Source organism: Leuciscus leuciscus, assembly GCF_965113295.1.
Source record: "Leuciscus leuciscus genome assembly, chromosome: 9".
NCBI classification, from domain to species: domain Eukaryota; kingdom Metazoa; phylum Chordata; class Actinopteri; order Cypriniformes; family Leuciscidae; genus Leuciscus; species Leuciscus leuciscus.
Genome location: NC_138733.1, coordinates 17,149,033 through 17,172,236, shown reverse-complemented (window position 1 = coordinate 17,172,236; position 23,204 = coordinate 17,149,033). Strand labels below are relative to the sequence as shown.

Sequence of the window (23,204 nt, the reverse complement as noted above, 5' to 3'; positions counted from 1 at the left end):
GTGTTAGACAAAATAACGGCAGTAATGTTTTCCATTCGAACTGTTCCCATTAAACATTTATAACCTAATGTTGATAACTGAGACCTCCAAATCAGAGACACCAAATTTGACTCCCCCTCCCCAGGTGATCACTGATATACAGCATATGCACTGTTGTCTGAAGTTCCTACAGTGAGACTTTTCAACATATTGTAATTACTACCCTTTCCTCAGAACGGTGAAGTATCAGGTCTATGACACCGTGGACACTCCGCTGGCACAGGTGAGGGAGGTGCTAAGCAGCCTGTATCCTATCAGTGACGGGGGGATATCTTTGGAGATGTTTGGCTTGTTCAGGCAGTCATAGGCCCCATGACCCCCTTGGTAAAACAACGGGTTCATTATTTGCTCCGCTGCTGACCTCATTGTCTCTTTGTGAAGTGAAAATCCAGAGTTGCATTCTGCTCAATGGTCAGACAGCTGCTGGTGTGTAGCATCTCTGCTGTGATGGAGGTGAGTGGATGAGAGAGAGTCCGAGCAGCTGCCGCCAGGAAACCCCTGGATCCAAACAACCAAAACATGGTGAGTCCCAGTGTACTGAAATTCAGAGGCATATCTTTATTCTATTATTATATTTGGAAAGATGATGTTTATTTGGTGTGTCAATATGAGATTGTGTAATATCTGTTCGATGTTTTGCAATATTAAAGGTGAAAGTCTTTCTAAAAATTATTATTATTTTTAACTAAAAAACCATGGTGCTTTATGAAAACAGTGCCATTTTATGAAGAAAATAATGTATTGTAATTTATACAATTTCATTTTTTTAAATTATATAAATATATACGTTAATTTGTTTGCTGTTTACCTATAACTAGCTATATTATTTTAGTGAATTAAGTTGATTTAATTTAGTGATGTTGGATAGTGTCAAATAACATTACTGATTATATTTACAATATTGCTACATAGAAAAACAAATTGTGTTTGTTGTTGTTTCATTAATACTGTAGGCCTATAAGCTGAAAAAACACTATAAACTTCATAATGTTATCAATGCATTGCTACTGTTCCTATTTTTTTCCGTAACACGGGATTAAAGGAAAATGATCGATTTGACATGCTCATCTAACACTTACCACCCTTCTTCTAATGTATTTCTAACACTTCTGATAAGAAGATCACAAAATCAGCACACTAAATCAGAACAAAACATTTACATATAATGTCATGTGCTCCTTGATAGTTTATTCTTTAAACGGTTCTGAAATAGTTTATAAAGTACACAGTATATTCATAAAGAAATCTATTGATATCTATTTTCACAAGACGTACAATTAGACACAAATGTCCATGATTTTTCCAAAAGCTGGGATGGATAACATGTTTCATTACATTATGAGAAATGGGACATTAGCTTTGAGTAGATTTTTTTTGTTTTGTTGCTGTTGTACTGTACAGATTTTGACAAAGTATGTCATCAGGATGTAATTTGCATTTAGAAAAGCAGTACATACAGGTTTTATTCTGAACACAAGTCAATGTGACACCAGATCTTTTTTATTGTATGTATGTATGTATGTATGCTGACACTGCGATTGATCATATCTTACAGAGTCTCAGTAGAGATGCTGTGGCAGTGATTGAGAATCCTGTGGTGGTCAGTCAGTCTTTCCATACAGAGCATCTGCAGGTGGACAGGATTGAGACGGGACAGAATAATCCCACCTGGTTTCTCCATCCAGGCAAGTCTGTTACTAACACACAGGCATCTGTAAATAAAAAATCATCCTAAAATCTTATAACTGCATGGTTTTCAGTTTTGCTATTTGCTTTTTGGACATCATATGAGCATTTATGGCTATTATTTCATTCAGTGTCTGGCAAAGTGTCGGCCCATAAACTGGTGAGAGTGTTTGCAGCTCTGTGTGTACTGTGTCTGCTGGGAGGTGTTGTCATTGGAGTTTGGTTCATAGGTAAGAAGTTAAATTATTCAAAAGCATTGTTCAAATGTTGTGCAATCAAGGCCTGGTTTCACAGACAGGGCTTAGATTTAGCCAGAATTAGGCCTTAGTTCCAAAACAATGGCACTGACATAGTTTAAGATATGTGACCCTGGATCACAAAACCAGTCACAAGTCGCACGGGTATATTTGTGGCAATAGCCATTGTATGGGTCAAAATGATCGATTTTTCTTTTATGCCAAAAATCAGTAGGATATTGAGTAAAGATCATGTTCCATGAAGATATTTTGTAAGTTACCTACCGTAAATATATAAAATATTTATTTCTGTGAGTGAATGCAGCACAATCGAGAACATAAATGGACAATTTTAAAGGCGATTTGCTCAATGTTTAAATAGTTGTATCTCGGCCAAATATTGTCAAATCCTAACAAATACATCAATGGAAAGCTTATTTATTCAGCTTTCATGTGATGTATCTCAATTTCAAAAAATGTACCCATGTGACTGGTTCTGTGGTCCAGGGTCACATTTGTCAGTGCAAGTTGCTTTCAGTTAAAACAGCTCAATAATGCATTTTAGTCTGGAACTAGGCTTAAGCCTTGTCTGTGAAACCAGGGGTAAATGAAATATTTCTGCATTGAACATTTAATGTCTTTGTCCAGTGAAATTTCTCTTAAGACCTTATTCAGCTCAGAGCCCTGCAAGCCTGGGAGACACCAAAGACACTTCCTTCTGCAACATAACCGAGGACATCTCTGTGACAGACCCCAGGAAAGGTATTTGTCCCATGCTTTTTATGACAACAACAGAGATACAGCAGGTAAACAGCACAGTGGGCGTTCATCCAAACTCACTGGCATTACAAACAAAGTGACATAAACAATGCCCTGTGAAAGCTGTAACAAACACATAAACAAGAGAAGCACACTAAAGGGAGAGGAAGTGAAAAAGAAGTGGGCTATCCAACTAGTGTTGTAACTAACTGAAAGAATCAACGCTACTAACTATGAGTTCATTGTAGAGTGATAGTTCAGTGGTTCAGTGTAACTTTTACAGTATGCTTTTAGAAAATGTTATACTGCTGTTTTTAATGTCTGAGCTAATAGTCAAACATGGCTAAACAGTCCTTTCTCTCATATGTAACAATGCAAAGTCTCATTCATTTGTGAATTGGTTCATCCTAAATTCACCTCTACTCCCTCTCATATGAAAGCCCTGAGAAGTCTGATGCTTTAGTAAATTGTTTTTTCTTAAAACTGTACTCCCATAAATAGCAATGGATAGTCCTAAATTGACCCTCTCCTTAATATGAAATCCTTCAAAAATGTGATTCATAGTGAAACTTCTATCCTAAACACTACTCTGTAGTGAGTGTTGGAAAGTACAGTTTATTGAATATTTTGATGTAGCCTAAGTGAAAACAGTTCATGTTCATCACAGTTCATGTAAATGAACAGATTAGAAAAAAAATATTCACCCATTCCATATGCCTGTGTAATGCTGTGGATTGAATGATTTTTTAAAAAAAAATTAAATAATTATTTTTTTTTTTTATATTTTTCGTTTTCAGTTAAATTTAGTGAGTTTTTGTCATTTTTAATAATTTTTTGTAATGTTTTAATAATTTACTTTTCCAAATGTAAATGGAAAATGTTGCTGTAGCAACTAGCTATAATAGAAAACATTTTTTTTTTCATATTTTATTTCAGTTAATGTTCCTTTTATTTCAAGTCATCATTACACATCTTTTTGAATGGTTTTACGTTTAGTTTTAGTTAACTATAATAACCCTGCTGGTGTTGCTGTGGATAGTTATTTGTGTCTGGAGTGCTAGAGAGAGGGAAGAAAAGAATTGAAAATAAATATCCTCATGCATGCTGCTTAATTGTTTATTGTGTTTGTGTGTTCAGTCGGTTATGTAAATTATGGTGTTTTTGTTGTATTTAATATAAATGTACCTGTTCAAGCCTGATGCAGCTTAATGAGGTTACAAAATACAAAAATTTCAACACAATCCTTTTTATTTGAAATATATCCTTTAAACAAATTCAATTAAAACATCATATCTCATGATAGCAGTCCCATCCACAGCGCTACAGTTTGTTGTTTTAGGAGTGATTTTGACTGAATGGGGCTCAGTGTTTTACAGGATCAGTGTGGAGAACTCTCTTCTGGAGATCCAGCTGGAGAAGCTGCAGACGTGGCTGCCCGTATGTTACGAGAGGTGGAACTCTTCTCTGGGAACGCTCGTATGTCGACAGCTGGGCTATCTAAGGTGAGCGTGCTGACAGCTGAATCACACACACACACACTTACAGCTCTCAGCACCTTTCACTTGAGTGCCAGCTGTGGCTGTTTTCTGTAGGTCAACCATTCATACAGTGACAGCAGTGTTGAAATGTACTTTGAAGTCCGTTCTAATTCAAAGCATGACATGTGCTGAGTACAGGCATTTCAAAGAATATTAAAGAGATAGTTCACCTACAAATGAAAATTCTGTCATCATTTGCTCACCTTTATGTCACTCCAGAGCTGTATGACTTTACTACTTCTGTGGACCTCAATTGTCCGGTTCCACATACGAGGCTTAAGCCTAACCTAATTTAACCAAGGCCTACTCCTGTCTTAATCTAAGCCCTGTCTGTGAAACCAGGCCAATAAGAAATATTTTGCAGAATCTTAGAGCTGCTATTTTTTTTATGTAATGAAAGTGAAAAGTGTTCCAAAAAGGATCAAAAAGCACAATGAAAGTTCTGTAATGTAGAGCATACAACTGTTTAAATATGCATAAACGTAAACATGATCTGATGACTACAGAGAACAGCAAGAAACTGGGAATGACATTAGAATTAGTTAATGATGTTGATGGAGTTTGTTAATTTATTTTAATAAGTGTGGCAATCTGAGTTTTGTCAAACCACCTCTTCTTTCAGATTATCAAAGCACAAAGGGGTGAATCTGACTGATATTGGGCCGAACTACAGAGATGGATTTGTCCAAATCACCTCAGAACACCAAAGCAATTTGGAGAGTTTATGGCGTTTCAGGTGATCAAGAAATCATTTTAATGGATGAGTTTCCAGAACAACAACTGTCATAAGTTTAATAAATATTTTTCTTTTTTTACTCTAGAGGAAGCTGTAGTACAGGAAAGGTTATAGCATTAAAATGTTTTGGTGAGTCTTAACTTAATATATACGTCTGAAATAATTCTTCCTATCCACATACGCTATCTGTCTGAGTCGGTTTCGTTTCATTATAGAGTGTGGGACCAGAGCAAAGTTACCCAGGATTATTGGAGGAGTGGAAGCCACTCTGGGCAGATGGCCCTGGCAAGTGAGTCTCTACTACAGCAACCGCCACATCTGTGGAGGATCCATCATCACCCACCAGTGGATAGTTACAGCTGCTCATTGTGTCCACAAGTAAGATTCTACATTTACATTAAAATCGGCATGAAATGGAAGTTGCAATGGTCCTTTCTTCCCTATTACGATGTATATCAAAGTCAAACGGCTTCTCGAACAAAACAAAAAAAGAATTTAGGACAGGACTTGATTTTGTCCATTGGGAATTGATTGGATTGTTTTGGTTACTATTGCTGCACTAATGAGGGACAGGTTGTTCCACCCATAGATATCATATAATAAAGGCTAGATGTCTCGTCCGCGCTGCTGGCCAATGGAGGTCGACGTCCGCACACGGCGGCCATCTTACCACAGGGTGCTCGCTCACTCGTAACATGGTGCGTGTACTTTTAAATAACCATAACTTGCTCAATTTTCTACCGATTTTCAAACGGTTTGGTTTGTTGTAAACATCAGAGATGTAGCTATGACACTGCATACATTTGAATAATTATAACAATGGACTTCCATATGAAAGAATTATAGCCACGTTAATAACGTTTGTAAGAAACCAAACCGTTTGTAAATCCGTCAAGATTTCAGCGAGATAAGAGGATTTGTGTGCGTGCTGATCACTCACCTTGATTCACAGCTTCCTTGTGGTAAGATGGCCGCCGGTGATGCCGGAAGTGACTCCGCCGTAAGACATCTAGCCTTTATTATATGATATCTATGGTTCCACCCTCACCCCAGTGTAAACGTCATCAGAGATGTTACTGCAAGAGGGACGATAAGTTATTTTGATTGATGATTACAAAAAAAACCTCTTTGTAATGATGTGGACGGATACATCTTTTATAATAAATACTGCAATTTTCAATAATAAAAAAAAAATTGTCAATTTTGATTCTGGTGAATCTCACAAAACCTGTCATAAACCTAAACAAGAACCCCAAAACCAAAAGAAAAGAAAAAAACAAACAAACAGGAAAAAAGTTTTAATATATGGGTATGTTTAAACCCCAAAAGGACATGTTTTTTTGTGAGACTCACCCACTGGAACAATGTAGTTGTTGACAGTAGTGTTGGTATGTGGTGTAGTGAATACAAAAGGTACAGGATTAAATAGATGACAGGCACTGCAACATAATACTAATGCCAGGAAACTTTTTTAACAGTTACATGTAGGGCTCTGCAAAGGAATTTATTTTGAGCAAATTAAAGGATAGTTCACCCAAAAATGAAAATTCTGTCATTAATTACTCACCCTCATGTCGTTCCAAAGCCATAAGACTTTCGTTCATCTTCAGAACCCAAATGAACCTCTTTTTGATGAAATTTGAGAGATTTCTGTCCCTCCATTGGCAATCTGTGCAACTACCTCTTTGACGCTTCAAAAAGTTCTTAAAGAGATTATAAAACTAATCCATATGAATTGATTGGTTTAGTCCACATTTTCTAAAGAGACTCGATCACTTTATATGATGAACAACAGATTGAATTTAGGCTTTTATTCACATAAAAACATTCAGCAACTCACACATCAGTTGTGGTAAACGGAAGCTCAAACATGTTCGCTTGAGCTTCCGCAAGAGCCAATGAGATTTGTTTCTCCCTGTCAAGCAGGTTCGGTTGAGATTCTGTTTATGTACGCTGATCAATGTTTATGTGAATAAAAGCGTAAATTCAGTCTGTTCATAAAGCGATCATGTCTCTTCAGATAATTTAGACTAAACTGCTCAATTCATAAGGATTAGTTTTACATCTCTTTAAGAACTTTTTGACGCGTCAAAGTGGTAGTTGTGTAGGCTGTCAATGGAGGGACAGAAATCCCTCAGATTTCATTAAAAAGATCTTCATTTGTGTACCGAATATGAATGAAAGTTTTACGGGTTTGGAACGACATGAGGGTGAGTAAATGATGACAGAATTTTCATTTTTGAGTGAACTAACCCTTTAAGTGTGTTTATGGTCTGATTTGCTTATTGAAGCTACAGGCTACCTCAAGTGTCCAGTTGGGTGGTTTATGCTGGTATTATAACCAGTAATTCAGCTAAACTGGCTGAATACCAAGGCTTTGCTGTGGAGAGGATCATCTACAACAAGAATTACAACCACAGGACTCATGACAATGATATCGCTTTGGTTAAATTAAGAACTCCTTTGAACTTCTCAGGTGAGCGATACTTTATTAATCACATGTATAGTATGTGTGCCACTGTATGTCATGTATCTCATTAGGCATTTCTGCTATTTCTTTCTTTACACATTTAGACACCATCAGACCTGTGTGTCTACCGCAGTATGACCATGATCTCCCAGGTGGGACCCAGTGCTGGATCTCTGGTTGGGGATATACACAGCCAGATGACGGTACTGTTATTCTTCAAATGAAACTCAATGAGGGCCTCTAGCGGCCAAAACAAGTCCTAACATAATCCTGACATAAATACTTAAGTTCATTTAAAAGCTGTCATAAGACATTGTACTGTTTGTAAATGTAAATAATGTCCATTCTTTTTTTGAAGTTCATATACCAGAGGTTCTCAAAGAGGCACCTGTACCTTTAATAAGTACAAAGAAATGCAATAGCTCTTGCATGTACAATGGAGAGATCACTCCTCGAATGCTTTGCGCAGGGTATACAGAGGGAAAAGTAGACGCGTGTCAGGTGAGCTCCATGTATGTTACTCAAAATACATGCCATGTGTAGAATGTTTTTCACAAATGTATGATATTGAAATAATAATGGATCTTCATTTTCTTAGGGGGACAGTGGAGGCCCTCTGGTTTGCCAGGATGAAAATGTGTGGAGGCTGGTTGGTGTTGTTAGCTGGGGAACAGGCTGTGCTGAGCCAAACCATCCAGGGGTTTATACCAAAGTGGCTGAGTTTTTAGGGTGGATATATGAGATTATAGAGGTAAGTAAATGAAGAGACAATGGCACTTGAAATACAAACTCTGCCATTAACTTTCTTTTGTACTCTTGCATCCTGATTCCTGTCCTAGAGCTACTAAAGACTGATGTTTGATAGGAGAAGAGAAGAGAAGAATATCCTGTGGCCTTTTTATTTTATTTATTATATTTTAATTATGTAAAGCCTCAACATTTACACAACAAGGTAAAGATTACATTTAGATGTTTGTACATTACATGTTTAATGTTGTGTTAGCCTTATTAAGAAAATTGTGGTTTTAAAATAAACGTTTGATATTTACAACAGAGAACTTTTGTCCACCGAGTTTGTCCAACGATTTCTCGGAAATATATTTGTTGCAGTGTTTCGTCGCAGAACAGTATAACCCACTGAAGAGATGTATGTCTATCCCTCACAGCCTCGCTTTCATTCCAGTTCAAAGATGGCGCTGCTGTGAATAAGGTCTATTGATTTCATCAAGAAAAGAGGATAATGTCAACTGTAACTGTTAAGTCTCGTCCAATTACAGTTTCTTGTGGTAACTTAATAATATTTTTGTAAAAATAAACAAAACAATTTAGAGTACAAACATCTTTAGTAAGACAAAACCCTAGGCTATGTAAAAGAGCTTCAGTTGGGGATTCGGCTTACTGGTGTCCCCTGCGCCCCCTGAATGGAAACAGTTATTTTGACTAAACAACGCCATCTATCGGAAGAACAGTGTATGTGTTAGATTAGTTTCTATGGTAACATTTGAGTTCAACAAGAAAAACTGTCCGGGAGTGATAATTTGCTAGCTTTTCTACAAAATATTATCGTTTTTCCAGGTATTTGTTACTAAATATAGTATCTGCGAAACGTTCGTTTTGTTCCAAACAGTTTTCGTTGGCTAGTATTAACTTTGTCGTATTAACTTTTCTTTTAGTTACAGTAGCTTTGATACATTTTAAGTATGGCAATTCCTGGCTATGATAATAAAGGAGCTCTGCAGCAGGTGAATCAGTTTTGGTCGATATTAGATGACATGTCTCAGAATGATCCGGAGGCCTACAGGACCTTCATCGACCGCCAGTTACGGGAGGGAGCGCAGTTTCACTCCCCGCCGGAGCCGCACGCCTGCATCCGCACTTCTGTACTGGTAAACCACCATTAACCTTTAACGAAACTCTGCTTTGTCTGATTTTGTCAAACAAATAGACCACTGCAGTTATATGAGAGCAGTTTAGAGGCCTTCCCAGTAAACAATTAGCCTACCGTCTTTCAACGTTGAAATATGGTTGAAAATAAGTCAGACCGCTTTGGACTGGTTTATGACATGATTTCAACTAAGTAGTTTCGGCCGGACTGTTTGACAACATGTTTTTAACTGATCATCTAAGATACCACATGTTTTCAACTGATAATCTAAGACAGGATAAGTCTGTTATACATGCTAAAATAACGGAGAAAAACAAACTACATGTTCATTATTACCTCAAATAAATGTAGAGTTTAACATATTCCATCAAGACGTTGAAGATCGACCTGTTTTCAACGTTGAAAAGTCGTAATTAGACATTGAAGATTAACGTCTATTCAACGTCTAATAGACGACTTTTTGCTAGCTGGGTTATCATTTGATTTGATGGTGTAAACATGTAACGTTATGGTATTACCATGTTTTTGGACGTTACTGCCTATAAAGAAGTGGTAACTTTATTTAATTTCATCAAACGCTATGAATGTTATATTTTAGTATGGCATTTGCATCTGATACCTTTATTGAACCATGGTGCCACAGTAAAAGTTAAAAATGGATGGCATGTAACTTTACAAATAATTATTAAATCATAAATTATGAAGTGAAATGAGAAAGATTTTATGTCTGATTTCTTTTCAGGGACCCAAGGAGGATCGATTGTACATTAACATTTGCGGTTGGAAACGCGTACCAGCGGCCACTTCTTACAGTGATCCTGTTCCTGTGTGTGGAGGACGAATGGAGAAAGTAACAGAGGAGAAAGGTACAAAAACTCCATCTCATCATTGCTGCTTTCAAAAGATTTTCTTTAACCAAAAGACTCACTTTTAGGTGGCGTTTGTTCTGTTATGCATTGGTTCGTAGTCTTGTATTCCAAGTAACTCGCTTGTTAACCTACTTTATTTTGTCCTTGATTAACTTCCTATCTCCTTAGACTGGATTCTAACACCTTTTTATCTTGAGACATTCTGATTTCCTTTGTGTTTTGCAGAGCGATACATTGTTGTTGATGTGGCCTTCAACCCTGAGATCCTGGAAACGACAGAGAAAGAGAAACATGAGAAAGAGCAGCTCCATCTGCTTGCTGTGAACTTCATCCAACAACAGCACAATCTGAGTCTGTCCCAACGCTACAAACTCACCAAAGACAAAATCAAAGGCAGCGTTCAGGATATGAAGCAGCGTCTCATGTCACCACATACATCCGAATCTTCTTCCAATAAGCCACAATCTGAACCAGGTAAAATGCACATGCTTTAGAAATGTTTGAGCTTCATCTTACAGGTTTTAAGAGCTACAGAGGTTAACTAGTTAATTGTATAGAACCTTTATGAACATGCTTGAATGCAAATTATGTGATTTTGCAATATTAAAGATAGCCTGGTAATACCAAACTCTGCAACTTCACTTGAGTATTGACGGGCATAATTGAAAAGCGTTTTCTTTCTCGCGGGGGGTGCTTGTCTGAAGTTTAAAATCATTGGTTACCCGTAAGCCAAACACATAACGTTTGGTTATGACGTGTGTTATGCGCATGCTCAGCCGCATCGAACTTCCACTGTAAACACATGTATGATGCGAAAACAAAACCATCGAGCGAAATACCGGAGTGAACATGGCTGTGAACGACTTTTGCAGATTATGTGAAGTAAATCTACGCATCCACGGTACAATCAGCGTCTACGTCAAGGATCTCAGCCCGCCCTCTGTTCGTTGATTGGCCGGCTGTTTTGAGGCCGGAGGAAAACTCGGCGATAGGTCGCTATCTCAGACTGAGTACAGAAGCGAACTGAAAGTGAGCGGAAGTACGAAGTCTGACGTAGTCAGGCTATATTAAAGAGTTAATTCACCCGAAAAATTAAAATTATGTCACTGATTACTCACCCTCATTTCATTCCAAATCCTCTTCGGAACACAAATGAAGATCTTTTTAATGAAATCTGAGAGCTTTCTTTCCCTCCATTGACAGCGTACGCATCTACCACTTTCAGGCCCCAGAAAGGTAGTAAAGACATCATAAAAGTAATCCACGTGACCCAAGTGGTTTAACCCTATAATTTTATGAAGCGATGCGAGTGCTTTGTTTGTGCAGAAAAACATAATTTACCAGTTTATTTACTAAAATATTAGTTCATACAACAGCATCTGTTCTTGCTTCATTACAAGTATGCGTAACAAGTAACAACCATTTACAAAAGGTGCTCTCGTGAATGTGCGTTGGAGATTAATATTTTGTAAATAAAGTGGTAAATTAAGTGTTTTGTGCAAACAAAGCACTTGTGTCGCTTCATCAAATTGAGGTTAAACCACTCGGGTCACATGGATTACTTTTATGATGTCTTACGAAGATGAACTAGAGTCTTAAGGGTTTGATATGACTTGAGGGTGAGTAATTAATAACAGAATTTTTAAGTGAATTAACCCTTTAAGTGATTCTACCGCTTTTTTATAGCCCCATCACTCCTGCAGCAGATCTCCTCACTGCGAATGGATGAGAGTAATGAGGATTCATCCATCCAACTGAGCATGGAACAGGAGAAAAAAACAGCCCGATCAGGTCTCATTGAGGTGATCTCCAGCACAGAATCAGACCAATCTCAGCCTCAACAACCCCGGCATCATCTCACAGTCTGTCCAGACAGCAGCGGCTCAACTAGGAGCCTGAAGCTGAGTGTTGAGCTTCCTGGAGTGAGATCTGTGTCACAGTGCCAGCTCAGCATCTCTCAGGTCAGTATCCCGGTATGGCAGCTGTGTGGGGTGAAGTTTTAATTACCAAACAAATGCCTTTTATTTTATCTTATATAATGTTTCATTATCAGTTTTTCTGTTATTCTGTTGGGACTAAATTACATTTTCCATAGTTCTGATTGAACCTTTCTACAGCCCTAATATTGTACATATTTTTTAAGGTTTTTATTCATGATGTTGACTCAATAAAAGGTTGGTTTTTATTCTTTAGGATAATATTCTCCTGGAAGTTGAGGACATTTATTATCTCCATCTTCCATTTCCTGAGTTGGTCAAAGAGGAGACATGCATTGCAACGTTTAGTAAGAAGAAACAGACTCTAAATGTTTTAGTGACTGTGTTATGAGAACACTTCACTCTTATTAATCAATAAACCGAGGATATAAACATCTTCCGAATCATTTTCTGAGAAATATATTGTTGTATTATTATTTGTTGTCCTAAAGATAATTAGACATGCGTTCAAATTCAAGGTTACATCATTTCAGTACATGATAATTAATTTCAGGCCCATCTCAAGAGGCATATTCTATTCAGACAGAACCATCTATTCTTAAATTTATAAGAACCTTAAAAGACAATAATTATTTAGTTATTACAGTTACCTGATTGTTTGATGTTAAAATTCTGTACTATTTTGTTTAAATGAATAAATAGAACACTTAAATTTGTGGTTTTATACGTATATTTAAATTTTTGTGAATTGAATTTAGGCATCACAACATTAGAAAGTACATTATGAAAAATGGAAGCTCATTTTGAGATTTGCTGAAGATTACATTTAACTTTAATGTTACATGACTGCAAATGTAATTGAAATGTGTAAGTATGGAAAATGAGCATAAACAATTAAATGCCCAATACCACAAAAAAAAAAAAAACTCTAATATTGGCAGATTGACATTGATATATTGTGCATTGCCGCGATTTTAGACAATTGCATATACAAAAAAGCCTTCACCAGTGCACAGAATGTCTTTAATAAAAGGGTGGACAAGTGTCAACTGCATCTGCATTTACAACACAAACACTATGAACAGACATGCAAACTTGATAGGAAAAGTACAATCATTTTCAAAGGGAATACTTCAATATGTTCAAATGTTACAAATTTTTACAAACAAAGTGGTCCCTGCTTTTACCACCCTTTATTTTTGAAGGATAGTCAAGAAAGGTTGACATACATTACTGAAAGTGAAAAATATATTACAGAGAATGTGTGCATATGTTGATATGATATGTTCTCTTGAAATGGCATTTTTCTGGCAGGACAATACATGCACACAATGTGTGATGTCCTTGTCACAGTTTGGCAACTAACGCGACATGTTTATTATTTGTCACTGCACAAGACAAAAACTCAGTAAATAATCTTCTTTTCTTGCTCACTTATCACAATGGCATTGTTGAAACACTAGTTTATTGGAAAACAAAATGTACCATAACTTTAATACACTTTTAATCAGTATTTACTTGTAAACTGTTTTTTAATAATATTAAAATTTCATTTTTCTTTCAATCTTCAAAATGCATATACTCTATTTTACAAACACTTTCCTGATGTAATGACATAGTGAACAGGTTCGGTGAGATTCACAGTTAGCACAGGGTTGCTGGGATGAGGTATATGTGGGGTAAAACATACATTCTGAACGGATCGGAACCCTCATGTTCTATCTCCCCTCTCCACGATCCTCTTCCACCCATGCAACGATTTTCCCTTCCCAGCCAGGTATAACAGCATCGTCCTGAAACACCTGAAAGACGGCATTCAGTGTTACTTCTCAAATACTCAAAGCACATTTAGAGAAAGACACTGAGCATTCACTAATTCAGAACATGGGGTGTGATTTTCACCTCTTCCTTCACCGTTCCAAACTCTGGATCCAGCGATTTGAAGTGATATCGGAAACAGCCATGTCTGTCCACAGCTGCCTTGAAGTCCTGTAGCGTGACCTCCCCCAGCCTACCAATAAATAATTTATATTTAGATCACGAGACTTCTATATGATGATGCTATGATGTCATTCTTGTAGTCACCTCTTAGGGATGTTGACTAGGAAGGGTGTGAGAGAGCGATCTGTGTAGTAGAGTACTTTGGTTGAGGCAGCCGCACTAAGAACAGGGCTACTGTGAGAATGAGCCATCTCTGGAAAAAAGAAAACATGTATAGCCTGTATTATTTTTTTCTAGTTACGTTTTTGCTCTAAAATATTTCAATTGTTAGATATTGATCTTGTATAGGTTAAAACTTGCATGTTAAATTTGTGAGAAGACCGTTCTTTTGAGTTGGTTCTTTTCAATGAATCATTTCACAGATAGATCTAAATATATAGGTTTGAATTTGAATGATTTTTAAAGTCAAGTAATCACAAATGACTTGAAAGCTTATTAAAAATGCATTCATTGGTCTAGAAAGTGGCAAACCTGTATGAATTTCTAGCTGAATAGCAGTGACCTACTTGAGCTTGATGGCCATGATTCTCGGTCCGTGTGATTGGCTTTTCGTCCAGGTGACCTGGTTGAACCCTGTGGTTGTGCAACAAATCGTTTTAAATTCGGCATGAAATGAAAATTCACTATATCTACTTTCTAAATGCCTGTTATAGATCTTACTGTGAACTATTCATTTGTGCATGTTTCATTTGTTATGTTTTGACCTCATAATGTTAAATCAAAACATCATAACCAGTAGATATGGGCACTTTTGAAACACATGGTTCGTGAAGCTTCAAAACCCTTGCAAATCAGAGCATTCAGAGCATGTCTCAAACTGCCAAAGTCACGGATTTCAAGTAAATGTTTCAAAATGTTTCAAAATTTCAATGGTTCGCTGCTAGGCTGTGATCTCTGTGAACCCATGAACCAGTGTTTATACGGTTTACCTGATATTGAATCAACTTCATAAATTTGTAGACATTTTTAATGACGCATTTGTAAAGCTAATAAAAGGGAAGAGATGCAGTTAAAGCTACACTGTGTAGGATTTTCTCCCATCTAGCGGTGAAATTGTTTATGACTACCAACTGAATATTACTTTCTAGCTCCTCCCATTCCGAGGGCGTTTTAACTCCTACGGTGGCCGTATTATTTCAAATCTGCCAGCAGTCGTGAGTAATCTCCCCCTCGCATTCGTCACGGTGCCACTGAGTGTAAAAACGCGAAAGGTGAAGCTTGAATTTCCTGGTATGTCCCTCTTTGGCTAATGTATTTTCAAGATGGAGGCGCAACATGGCTGCCGCCATTCGAGCGACTCGCTCGTATGTATTCTAAATGGCAGGTTCTACGCTTACGAGAATACTTGATTAGTTGGTAGAAGTAATTACACATTAATCAGCACATATCATTTTGAAAGAAAGTGTTTTTTGCTAAGAATCAACTTCAAAAATTACACAGTGTAGCTTTAATAGTCTCATATTGGCCTAATTAGCCAAGCTCTCCATTAAATAAACTAAATAACATTATACAGACAGATGATTTTTTTAATTTAATATACTTTCAAGAAACTTCAGCATGAAAACACGTTTTACAAACCAATTGCTGAGTTTACGCCATTCGTACCACCAACGTCTGGAATTCGAGTGCTTAAAATCAATTGATTCAAAGTATCAAAAAGCTTTGTTTCTCACATAAATATAGACCTTTTGGAGAAAACCGCAGACTTCTCTCTGGTGATGTATGCAGGACTTCTCCAATCATTTAGTCCACTTAAACTCCGCCCCTGCACCCAGGGGTGAATTTAGATTGATCGGGACACTTTTTGCCATTGAGACGACTAGGGAAAAGTGCCCCAAATTTACATGAATTCACCCTACATCTCAAAATCCAATCAACAACCGATACATTGAACCAAATCCCTGCCCTACTTCTCCCCACATTTCCTACTATCCAGAATATTGGATACAGTTAATGGTTGATCTTGCCTTTCTCTCCTGCCTTTTCTTGGATTCTGTGGTGTGAAGGCGGTCCACCAGACTGGCCACCCCCTGCTCCAGCGTGTCCAGCATATGATGCTGTGGGTCATGACCGCTGAAACTGTCCCTCAGGCTGCGCAGAGCATCTCGCACCAGATGTAGCTCGTCCCCCTGATGCACACATTCAGCCAGAACCAAACAACACAAAATACACACATTTAGTAGAAATTGAGCAAATACTTTTTTTAAGTGAAGAATGACATGACTCACCATTCTGTGCTGGAAAACAGTGGACGATGTGTCCATCATGTGACTGTAGCCATTATTCTCACAGCCTGACAACTGGAGCAAACAATTTTGTATTAATGGAGAGCATCACACATTTGCGTAAAAAAGTCATATTATAGGTTATATTAAAGCTGTTTTTATTTATATGCTATTTGTATCTGCATCTTATTGGAATATCTATGTAATACAAAGCTAAAACAATTTGGAAGTAAATGTCCGTCTGAGACTATTGTGTGCTATGGCTCCCTCTAGTGTAATAAATGAGAGCTACAGAGAGTTTATACACATTATCATATAGTTCACCCAAAAAAGAAAATTTTGTCAGCATGTACACACCCTCAAGTTTTTCCAAACCTGTATGAGTTTCTTTCTTATGTTGGACACAAAATATATTTTGAAGAATGTCAGTAACCAGACAGTTGACGGTAACCATTGACTTCCATATATTTGGGAAAAAATACTATAAAAGTCAATGGCTACCTCAACTGTCTGGTTACCAACATTCTTCTAAATATCTTATTTTGTGTTCAAAACAACTATCCCTTTAATATGACATACAATTATTGCAGAAATGGGTCCATTTTGCCCTAGTAGTTTTAGTTACCCTATGATAGCTTTCACTGATCCTGTGCAGGGCATCGTCCAGTTTTGCTTGCTGCTGCTGAAGAAGTCTGTCTTTCTGCCCAATTTCTTTCTACAAAGATAAGTGCATGTGACAAATGGGATTTTATGGATTTACTATCCAGACCGTTCAAAGACGGCAGGAGCGACCCCTCCATGCAGGAGAACCAACACAGCCCTATACAATTAATTAAAACACTAAAGATGATTAAAGAACACTAGACAGGATTCAAGAATATTGGTAGGATGAATTTGCCTACTTTGTATTCACTCAGCAATCTGTTTCGTTCGCTCAACTTCCTTTCCAGTTCCACCTAAAGAACAAAATAAAGCAAAAGTCTGCAAATAAACCTTTATATATATGATACAAAGGAGAATAAAATGCAATTACATTTTTTTTTTTTTTACTTTTGTATTAGTGGTGTTGTCAGACTCACATTATGTCCCTCCAGTTCCTCTCTGGTCATGCTGGATCTGAGGAGCTCCTGTTTGAGCTGCAGAACTGAGTCCTCCTGCACAGACATTCTCTGCTGCAAGGCATCCTGGGTAAACAGATGGACACAGAAGCATCCCCTAATTATACCAAATGGCAACAAATCTACTGTACAGTGCAAAAGATAATGTTAAAATTAAAGAATTGAATAATTATTCATACTTCTGCAATTTATAATATTAGAAATTAACACACAATTTTTTATTATATATTGTATTTTATAGTATAACTGTATACGTTCTACACTTAATTTCACCTGGTCTCACCTTAATAGCCTGCAGATTACGTGCCTCCTGCTTGTATCTTAAAAGTTCTCTCTGAAAAACACATTAAAACCCTCATTCAATATACAAATTTTAATATATTCAGCTTATATATACAGTATACTGCACATCTGATCAGCCAGTTTTAGTTACCTTCAGATCTAAAGACTCCTCCATACTCTGGTCCAGACGACTGCGGATTAATATCTTCAATGGCAGAATAAAAAGGATATGTCATTACCATAATAGACTGCATATGAGACATGTACAAAAGCATAATTAAGTGTTACCAGCTGCTGCTCTGAGCTTGTACTTTCTCCAAAGCTCAGAGTAGATGTCTGCTCGTCCTCAGGTAGTGACCCATGCAGCAGTAAGGCCTGAATGAAGACATGTGAGCATGAGGTTTCTAAAGCACTGAGGTAACGTGAGTAAAACTATAGTCCACTCGCTGTGAACATATGCTATTTCACCAACAGTGTTCCTAACAACAGTCATCCTGTGATCAACCTTGGATGCTGTTTGATGATTACACTAGCAGCTTCTCAATTAAAGCTGTATTTTCTCTTTCAATCGTTATAACTCTTGCATTAGAGAATTAAAGATGCCTTCTATAGTAATGATGATACCCGGCAAATAAAAAGAGGCTGGATTGATGAGCTTGAAATGCTTGGTCATTGGTTCTGTTTAGAATAGTGACATTAATCATGATGGATTAGGAAAGTCTGCCAATCTGTGCAAAGTAATAATCTTAATCCGACTGAATGAACTGCTTTACTTTTACAAGCACTAATTCTTTGCTTAAAATGTAGTAGTGGAGGTATAACACATGGGTGTTTCCAAAATGCTGACCCTGTGGACTCACTAGTTAACTGTCCGGTGTGTAAAATACACATTATGGGAGCATTCTGTCATTTTTCATATTTTTTTTTCATATTATATATTTTTTATTTGTGAAAGATATCATGATCCTTTCCACCACATCTCAAACGATATTGGTGGAAAATATTTTTTAAATATATTTTGCCAAAATATGGCTGACGTTGTCTTGCTAAGCTATAGCATTTTATGTATCCTAAATTCACACGTATCCTAAATACACAATAATATTTTCACATGATATACACCGATCAAAAGTTTGGGGTCTGTAAGATTTTTGAAAAAAGTCACTTATGCTCACCTGCATTTATTAAAAAAATTATAATAATACAGTAATATTGTGGTGTTATGACAATTTAAGAAACTGCATTTTTTTACAGCATCATTACATAGTCTTCAGTCACATGATCCTTTGGAAATCATTCTATTTATCAATTTTAATGCATCCTTGCTGAATAAATTGATTAAATACTTACTTTTGAAAGGTATTATTATCTTTTTGCATAATTTGACATAAAAAGCCTGATGTTGAAGAAACAACCATTTATAAATGTGTACGAATAATAACTCGCCTGAAGCCTTGACACCATTTTCCTGGTCTCCTGCATCTCCTTCTCCAGCTGTTCCTGCTGGGCACATAGCTGTTCCTCCCATGTGCTGCTTTCCTCTTTCCCAGCATGCTCTGGGCCAGGAGACGGCTCGGTGGCTGAGGATTTCACTACATCATCTTCAAAGGAAACAAATAAAATATAAGAAAAGTATAGAAAAATATGTTGTGTAGGACCAAGCAGGGGATACATCCTACCTAGGCTTTGTGGTTGCTCCGTATGGTTCCCCACTAGCACTCCCAAATCTTCAGATTTGGCAATAATATACTCCTCCTTAGGTGTGTGTGCTGGACTGGATGAACTGAGGCTGGAGAGATGTTGCAAAGAATCAGTAAGCAAGATAACCATGTATTTGTATGGTCCTAATTTTCAGTCATATGTAACCAGCTGGAGTAATTTGATGACAATGAAAGCCTTTTGTGTGCATAAGGTCTAATGTGTTCACTTTAATTACATAACTGAACAAAAAATCTAGGGAAATTCCTGTTACAATAGACATTATCTTTCTAGCCCAGGTTTTCCATTTCAAACCACACTAATACAAAGTTCCCGAGCATTCCTAAGTCATTCATCTGTTTTCAGTAAAGATGAAATGAGAGACTCTATTTCAAACACCCTTAGCTGTTCCTCTGGCACGGGAATATGATATCGAAATTGAGATCTCTCTAACAAAGAAATAAAGACAGAATGAAGTCTGTCGCAATGAATAAAAGACAAAGCAGCTCTCCCAGTTGATTAGCATCATCATTTTGATAAGGACTATTAGTCAGGATTACATCTTGATTAAGCTTCTGAGAATGATTACATAAAGCGTTGTGTACACATGCATGAAATTACAGCAGAATGCTTCTTTGAGAGGTGTCATATTACTGAATGTTGACAATTTTTACAAAGAGGAACATGCTGGTTTATAGTAAACCACTACAAAACATAATCTGATCGGCTCATCTAAGACCATTTATATTTCACTGTACATTATTTACTCTAATTCATTATGAACAATGGGGTTGTTTTGTTTATTTGCAACAGACGCTATTTAATGGACATGTTTCATAACCAATTTTATATCCATTTCCTTCCAAGTTGTAGGGGTAAAAAAAAAGTGATTATACGCCAGTAGGGAAGTGACAAGCTACTGCCTTTGTGGAGAAAAATATTATATCATTCAAAACACTGATTCATTAAGGAACAAAACGGCTAAATGTCTTTACGGGTGAGTCATTGAATCATTTACTCAACTGATTCGTTTAAAACACTGTTTCGTTTAGGAACTAAACTGCCGAATATCTTTATGAGTGTATCAATGAATCATTCACTCAACCTCTTCATTTACCGTTTTTTTCAGTAAGGCCAGTATTGTGTGTTTTGCTACGAGACACGTAACATTGTTACTTCATTTGGAACTATTTTCATTGGCGGTGCAAACATAGACAAATCAATAGGCAATATTGTATTTAAAATGTAAGGTATTTTAAATTAAAGTTATATTTATTGAACTGACATAAAAGCAATATCATGTGCTGTTAGTCCGATTCTCGACATCAGAGTTTGTGATTTTAGCAGTAGTGTTTAGGTGCGGTTACATTAGCTTACACAGAATTGGTAACACTATTTTAAAGTGACGTAGTTACAGGTTACTACATGTCCTTACCATAGTAATAACAGTAAATTAAGCATAATTATAAGTAACTAATCCGCCTAAACCAAACCCTAACCGTAACTCTAGTAAGTACATGTCATTAATGTTACTTATTAGAGTAAGTACAATGTAACTACGTCACCTTAAAATAAAGTGTAACCAGAATTACTCACGGGTGGTTTCCTATTGAAATGACTGGATTTAGCTATTGCAAATTGTATGAACAAAGTTAAATGTGTCTGCACTTAAGGGTTGTTTTTGTGTTCCACTGAGTTGCTTTTTAATAGTTTTTCTATGTAAACATGCACCAGACTGACGTGTTTAACTGTTGTGCTCACATCTTATGTCTTTTGCATTTCTCACACAACACGCTGCTCTAATAACACGGCACTCAAATTAAAAGAAGTTTAACTTTTAAAAAACTCCAGACCGTGCGTTTTTTCCCCCATTCCTCTTCCCTGCATCTTGCGTTTTTTTCAAAGCAAAAACGCATTCTGTATAAATAGCGCCTTAGCCATGCTGATATGAACTTGCTTGTGTGTTATTGCTTAAATAACTGCTACTATACAATAAATCACACATTCCATATTCTGTCTTTTCAAGGCTGGTCCAGACAGACCAAGTAGCCTGTTGCATAACAGATTTATGAGTCTAACATAATGAAACATTTGTATGCGAGGACAAATATTCTCCCTAGTCATTTGCTCCACTTGTATGACCTTTTTATTGTGTATCAAAATCCCATAACTGTCAACACATTTATGGACCAAATAGTGGATTCATTTATCTGAGCATTTACCAAGCACACAGATGGCACTCACAATATTGAAGCCCGTGATTCCCGGTTGCTAGGTGATTTCACAATAGCAGGCAACACCCACACATCAATCTCTTATGTTCACAATTGACATACATTCAGAGTGAGAAAACATGTGCCAGCCACTTCCACTCATTATTAAACCTCGGCATATACAGTACACAATTTCACAATATTGCTGTCCAACTTATAGACAATAAGCAGTATGGCTCTTATATCCTGGGATATCCAAAATGGAATGGAAGATGGAAACAGGAAGGAAATAATTATAGAGGGAGCTGTAGAATTTCATTCATACCATTTCATTTGTTTGGCTCCCATGATGCTATTTGCCCTTCTAACCTCCCATTCTGATCCAGCCCATCCCGTGGGGTTCGAGGAAGCAGCAGTGTGTCATCAACATAGCAGACGGCACAGCGCCGGTCCAAAGGGTGTGCACATCAGAAACCGCACCACACAAATCCCAGTATCCACGTAGCTACCAGTCTAGTCGGAGATGATGATGGAGAACAGATCCCAGACCATGCAAATGTCCCGGTCCGTGCGTACCCTACCTACCTGCTTGTTTGGCAGGTCTTCCTTTGGACATCCTTAACACTCGTGCTGTAAACCCAGGTTAAATTACCTTTTGACTATTCCCATAGATTCAGCATTGAAAATCCCAATCAGAGGCAGCATGTGTTTCTATGATAAGCATGAGGTAATCCTGTTTATCAGTTCTGAGCCATAACAGGGGAGAAAAAGGCTTTTGAATGGGCTGCAGTCCCCCTTCTTGAATGTCCACGTTGCCTTCTGTGACTTGTAAGACTCCTGTTTCTCATTCTCCCTGTTTTTGTGCCTCTCTCGAGGCAGTTCTGAGGGATTTTTCCTCTGCCTTTCTGTTTCTCGTCGCTCCTTGTCTTCCCCCTCCCTTGTTCCTTTTTTAGGAGTCAGACATGGTTCAGCCCGGCTCTGTTTACCCTCCCCTCCTCCATCTTCACCCCTCCCTTTCACACAGAGCGGTGGGCTCCAGGATGGAGGGGGGTTGGTGGGTGTGGACAAGATGAAAAAATGGTTGTGTGAGGATGACACACTTTAAATAACCATCTCCGTTAAACTAAAAGCATGTAGGTTCTGATAAGTGTTTGATTTCACTGTGTGAATTACACACAATCTTATATTGTCGTATTATGTCGAAATGAGAGAGCGAATGTGTGTGTGTGCATGTGAAAGTGAGAGAGAGGGAGAGCGAGAGAGAAAGAGGACCACGTCAGCTTAAAATCAGAGAAAAGCATACTGTTCAACAACTCTGTCTCCATTGATGAAATCATTGAAATCAAGCCAGACTTTTATAAATAATAAACCTATTTTATTTTTCTGACATTCTGAAAGGGAATGACCATATTTTTGCAAAAACTTATTCTGCAGATCAGCCTTTTTCACCCTTTTCTTTTCTTTCTTTTTTTGTGGAATTTTATTGACAAAATGTTATGACACTAGTTAGCT

At 37.3% G+C, this 23,204-nt stretch overlaps 3 protein-coding genes across 3 annotated transcripts; 2 read left to right on the top strand and 1 right to left on the bottom strand.

Annotated features, from left to right (window-relative positions):
• Positions 1 to 99: 99 nt before the first annotated feature.
• tmprss5 (transmembrane serine protease 5) lies at positions 100 to 8,227 on the top strand (the record flags this gene model as incomplete). The annotated part of the gene is made up of 12 exons (XM_082181038.1): positions 100 to 561; positions 1,595 to 1,724; positions 1,857 to 1,955; positions 2,610 to 2,723; positions 4,087 to 4,222; positions 4,881 to 4,994; positions 5,080 to 5,123; positions 5,210 to 5,372; positions 7,286 to 7,470; positions 7,569 to 7,667; positions 7,823 to 7,965; positions 8,063 to 8,227. Exons 1-12 carry the CDS (start codon positions 559 to 561, stop codon positions 8,225 to 8,227), a joined length of 1,395 nt encoding a protein of 464 aa, XP_082037164.1. The 5' UTR covers positions 100 to 558.
• A 26-nt stretch (positions 8,228 to 8,253) lies between these two features.
• On the top strand, positions 8,254 to 13,728 carry pih1d2 (PIH1 domain containing 2). Its single transcript, XM_082181052.1, has 5 exons — positions 8,254 to 9,350; positions 10,092 to 10,215; positions 10,444 to 10,692; positions 11,905 to 12,179; positions 12,412 to 13,728. The coding sequence occupies exons 1-5, from the start codon at positions 9,165 to 9,167 to the stop codon at positions 12,544 to 12,546; spliced, it is 969 nt and encodes a 322-aa protein (XP_082037178.1). The 5' UTR covers positions 8,254 to 9,164; the 3' UTR covers positions 12,547 to 13,728.
• dixdc1a (DIX domain containing 1a) lies at positions 13,162 to 22,676 on the bottom strand. The gene is made up of 15 exons (XM_082181042.1): positions 22,018 to 22,676; positions 19,461 to 19,570; positions 19,228 to 19,382; positions 18,070 to 18,156; positions 17,933 to 17,986; positions 17,783 to 17,833; positions 17,461 to 17,565; positions 17,284 to 17,337; positions 17,007 to 17,096; positions 16,385 to 16,456; positions 16,124 to 16,285; positions 14,663 to 14,729; positions 14,241 to 14,349; positions 14,058 to 14,166; positions 13,162 to 13,957 (listed from the first exon to the last, which is right to left on the bottom strand). Exons 1-15 carry the CDS (start codon positions 22,038 to 22,040, stop codon positions 13,874 to 13,876), a joined length of 1,332 nt encoding a protein of 443 aa, XP_082037168.1. The 5' UTR covers positions 22,041 to 22,676; the 3' UTR covers positions 13,162 to 13,873.
• Between the last annotated feature and the right edge of the window lie 528 nt (positions 22,677 to 23,204).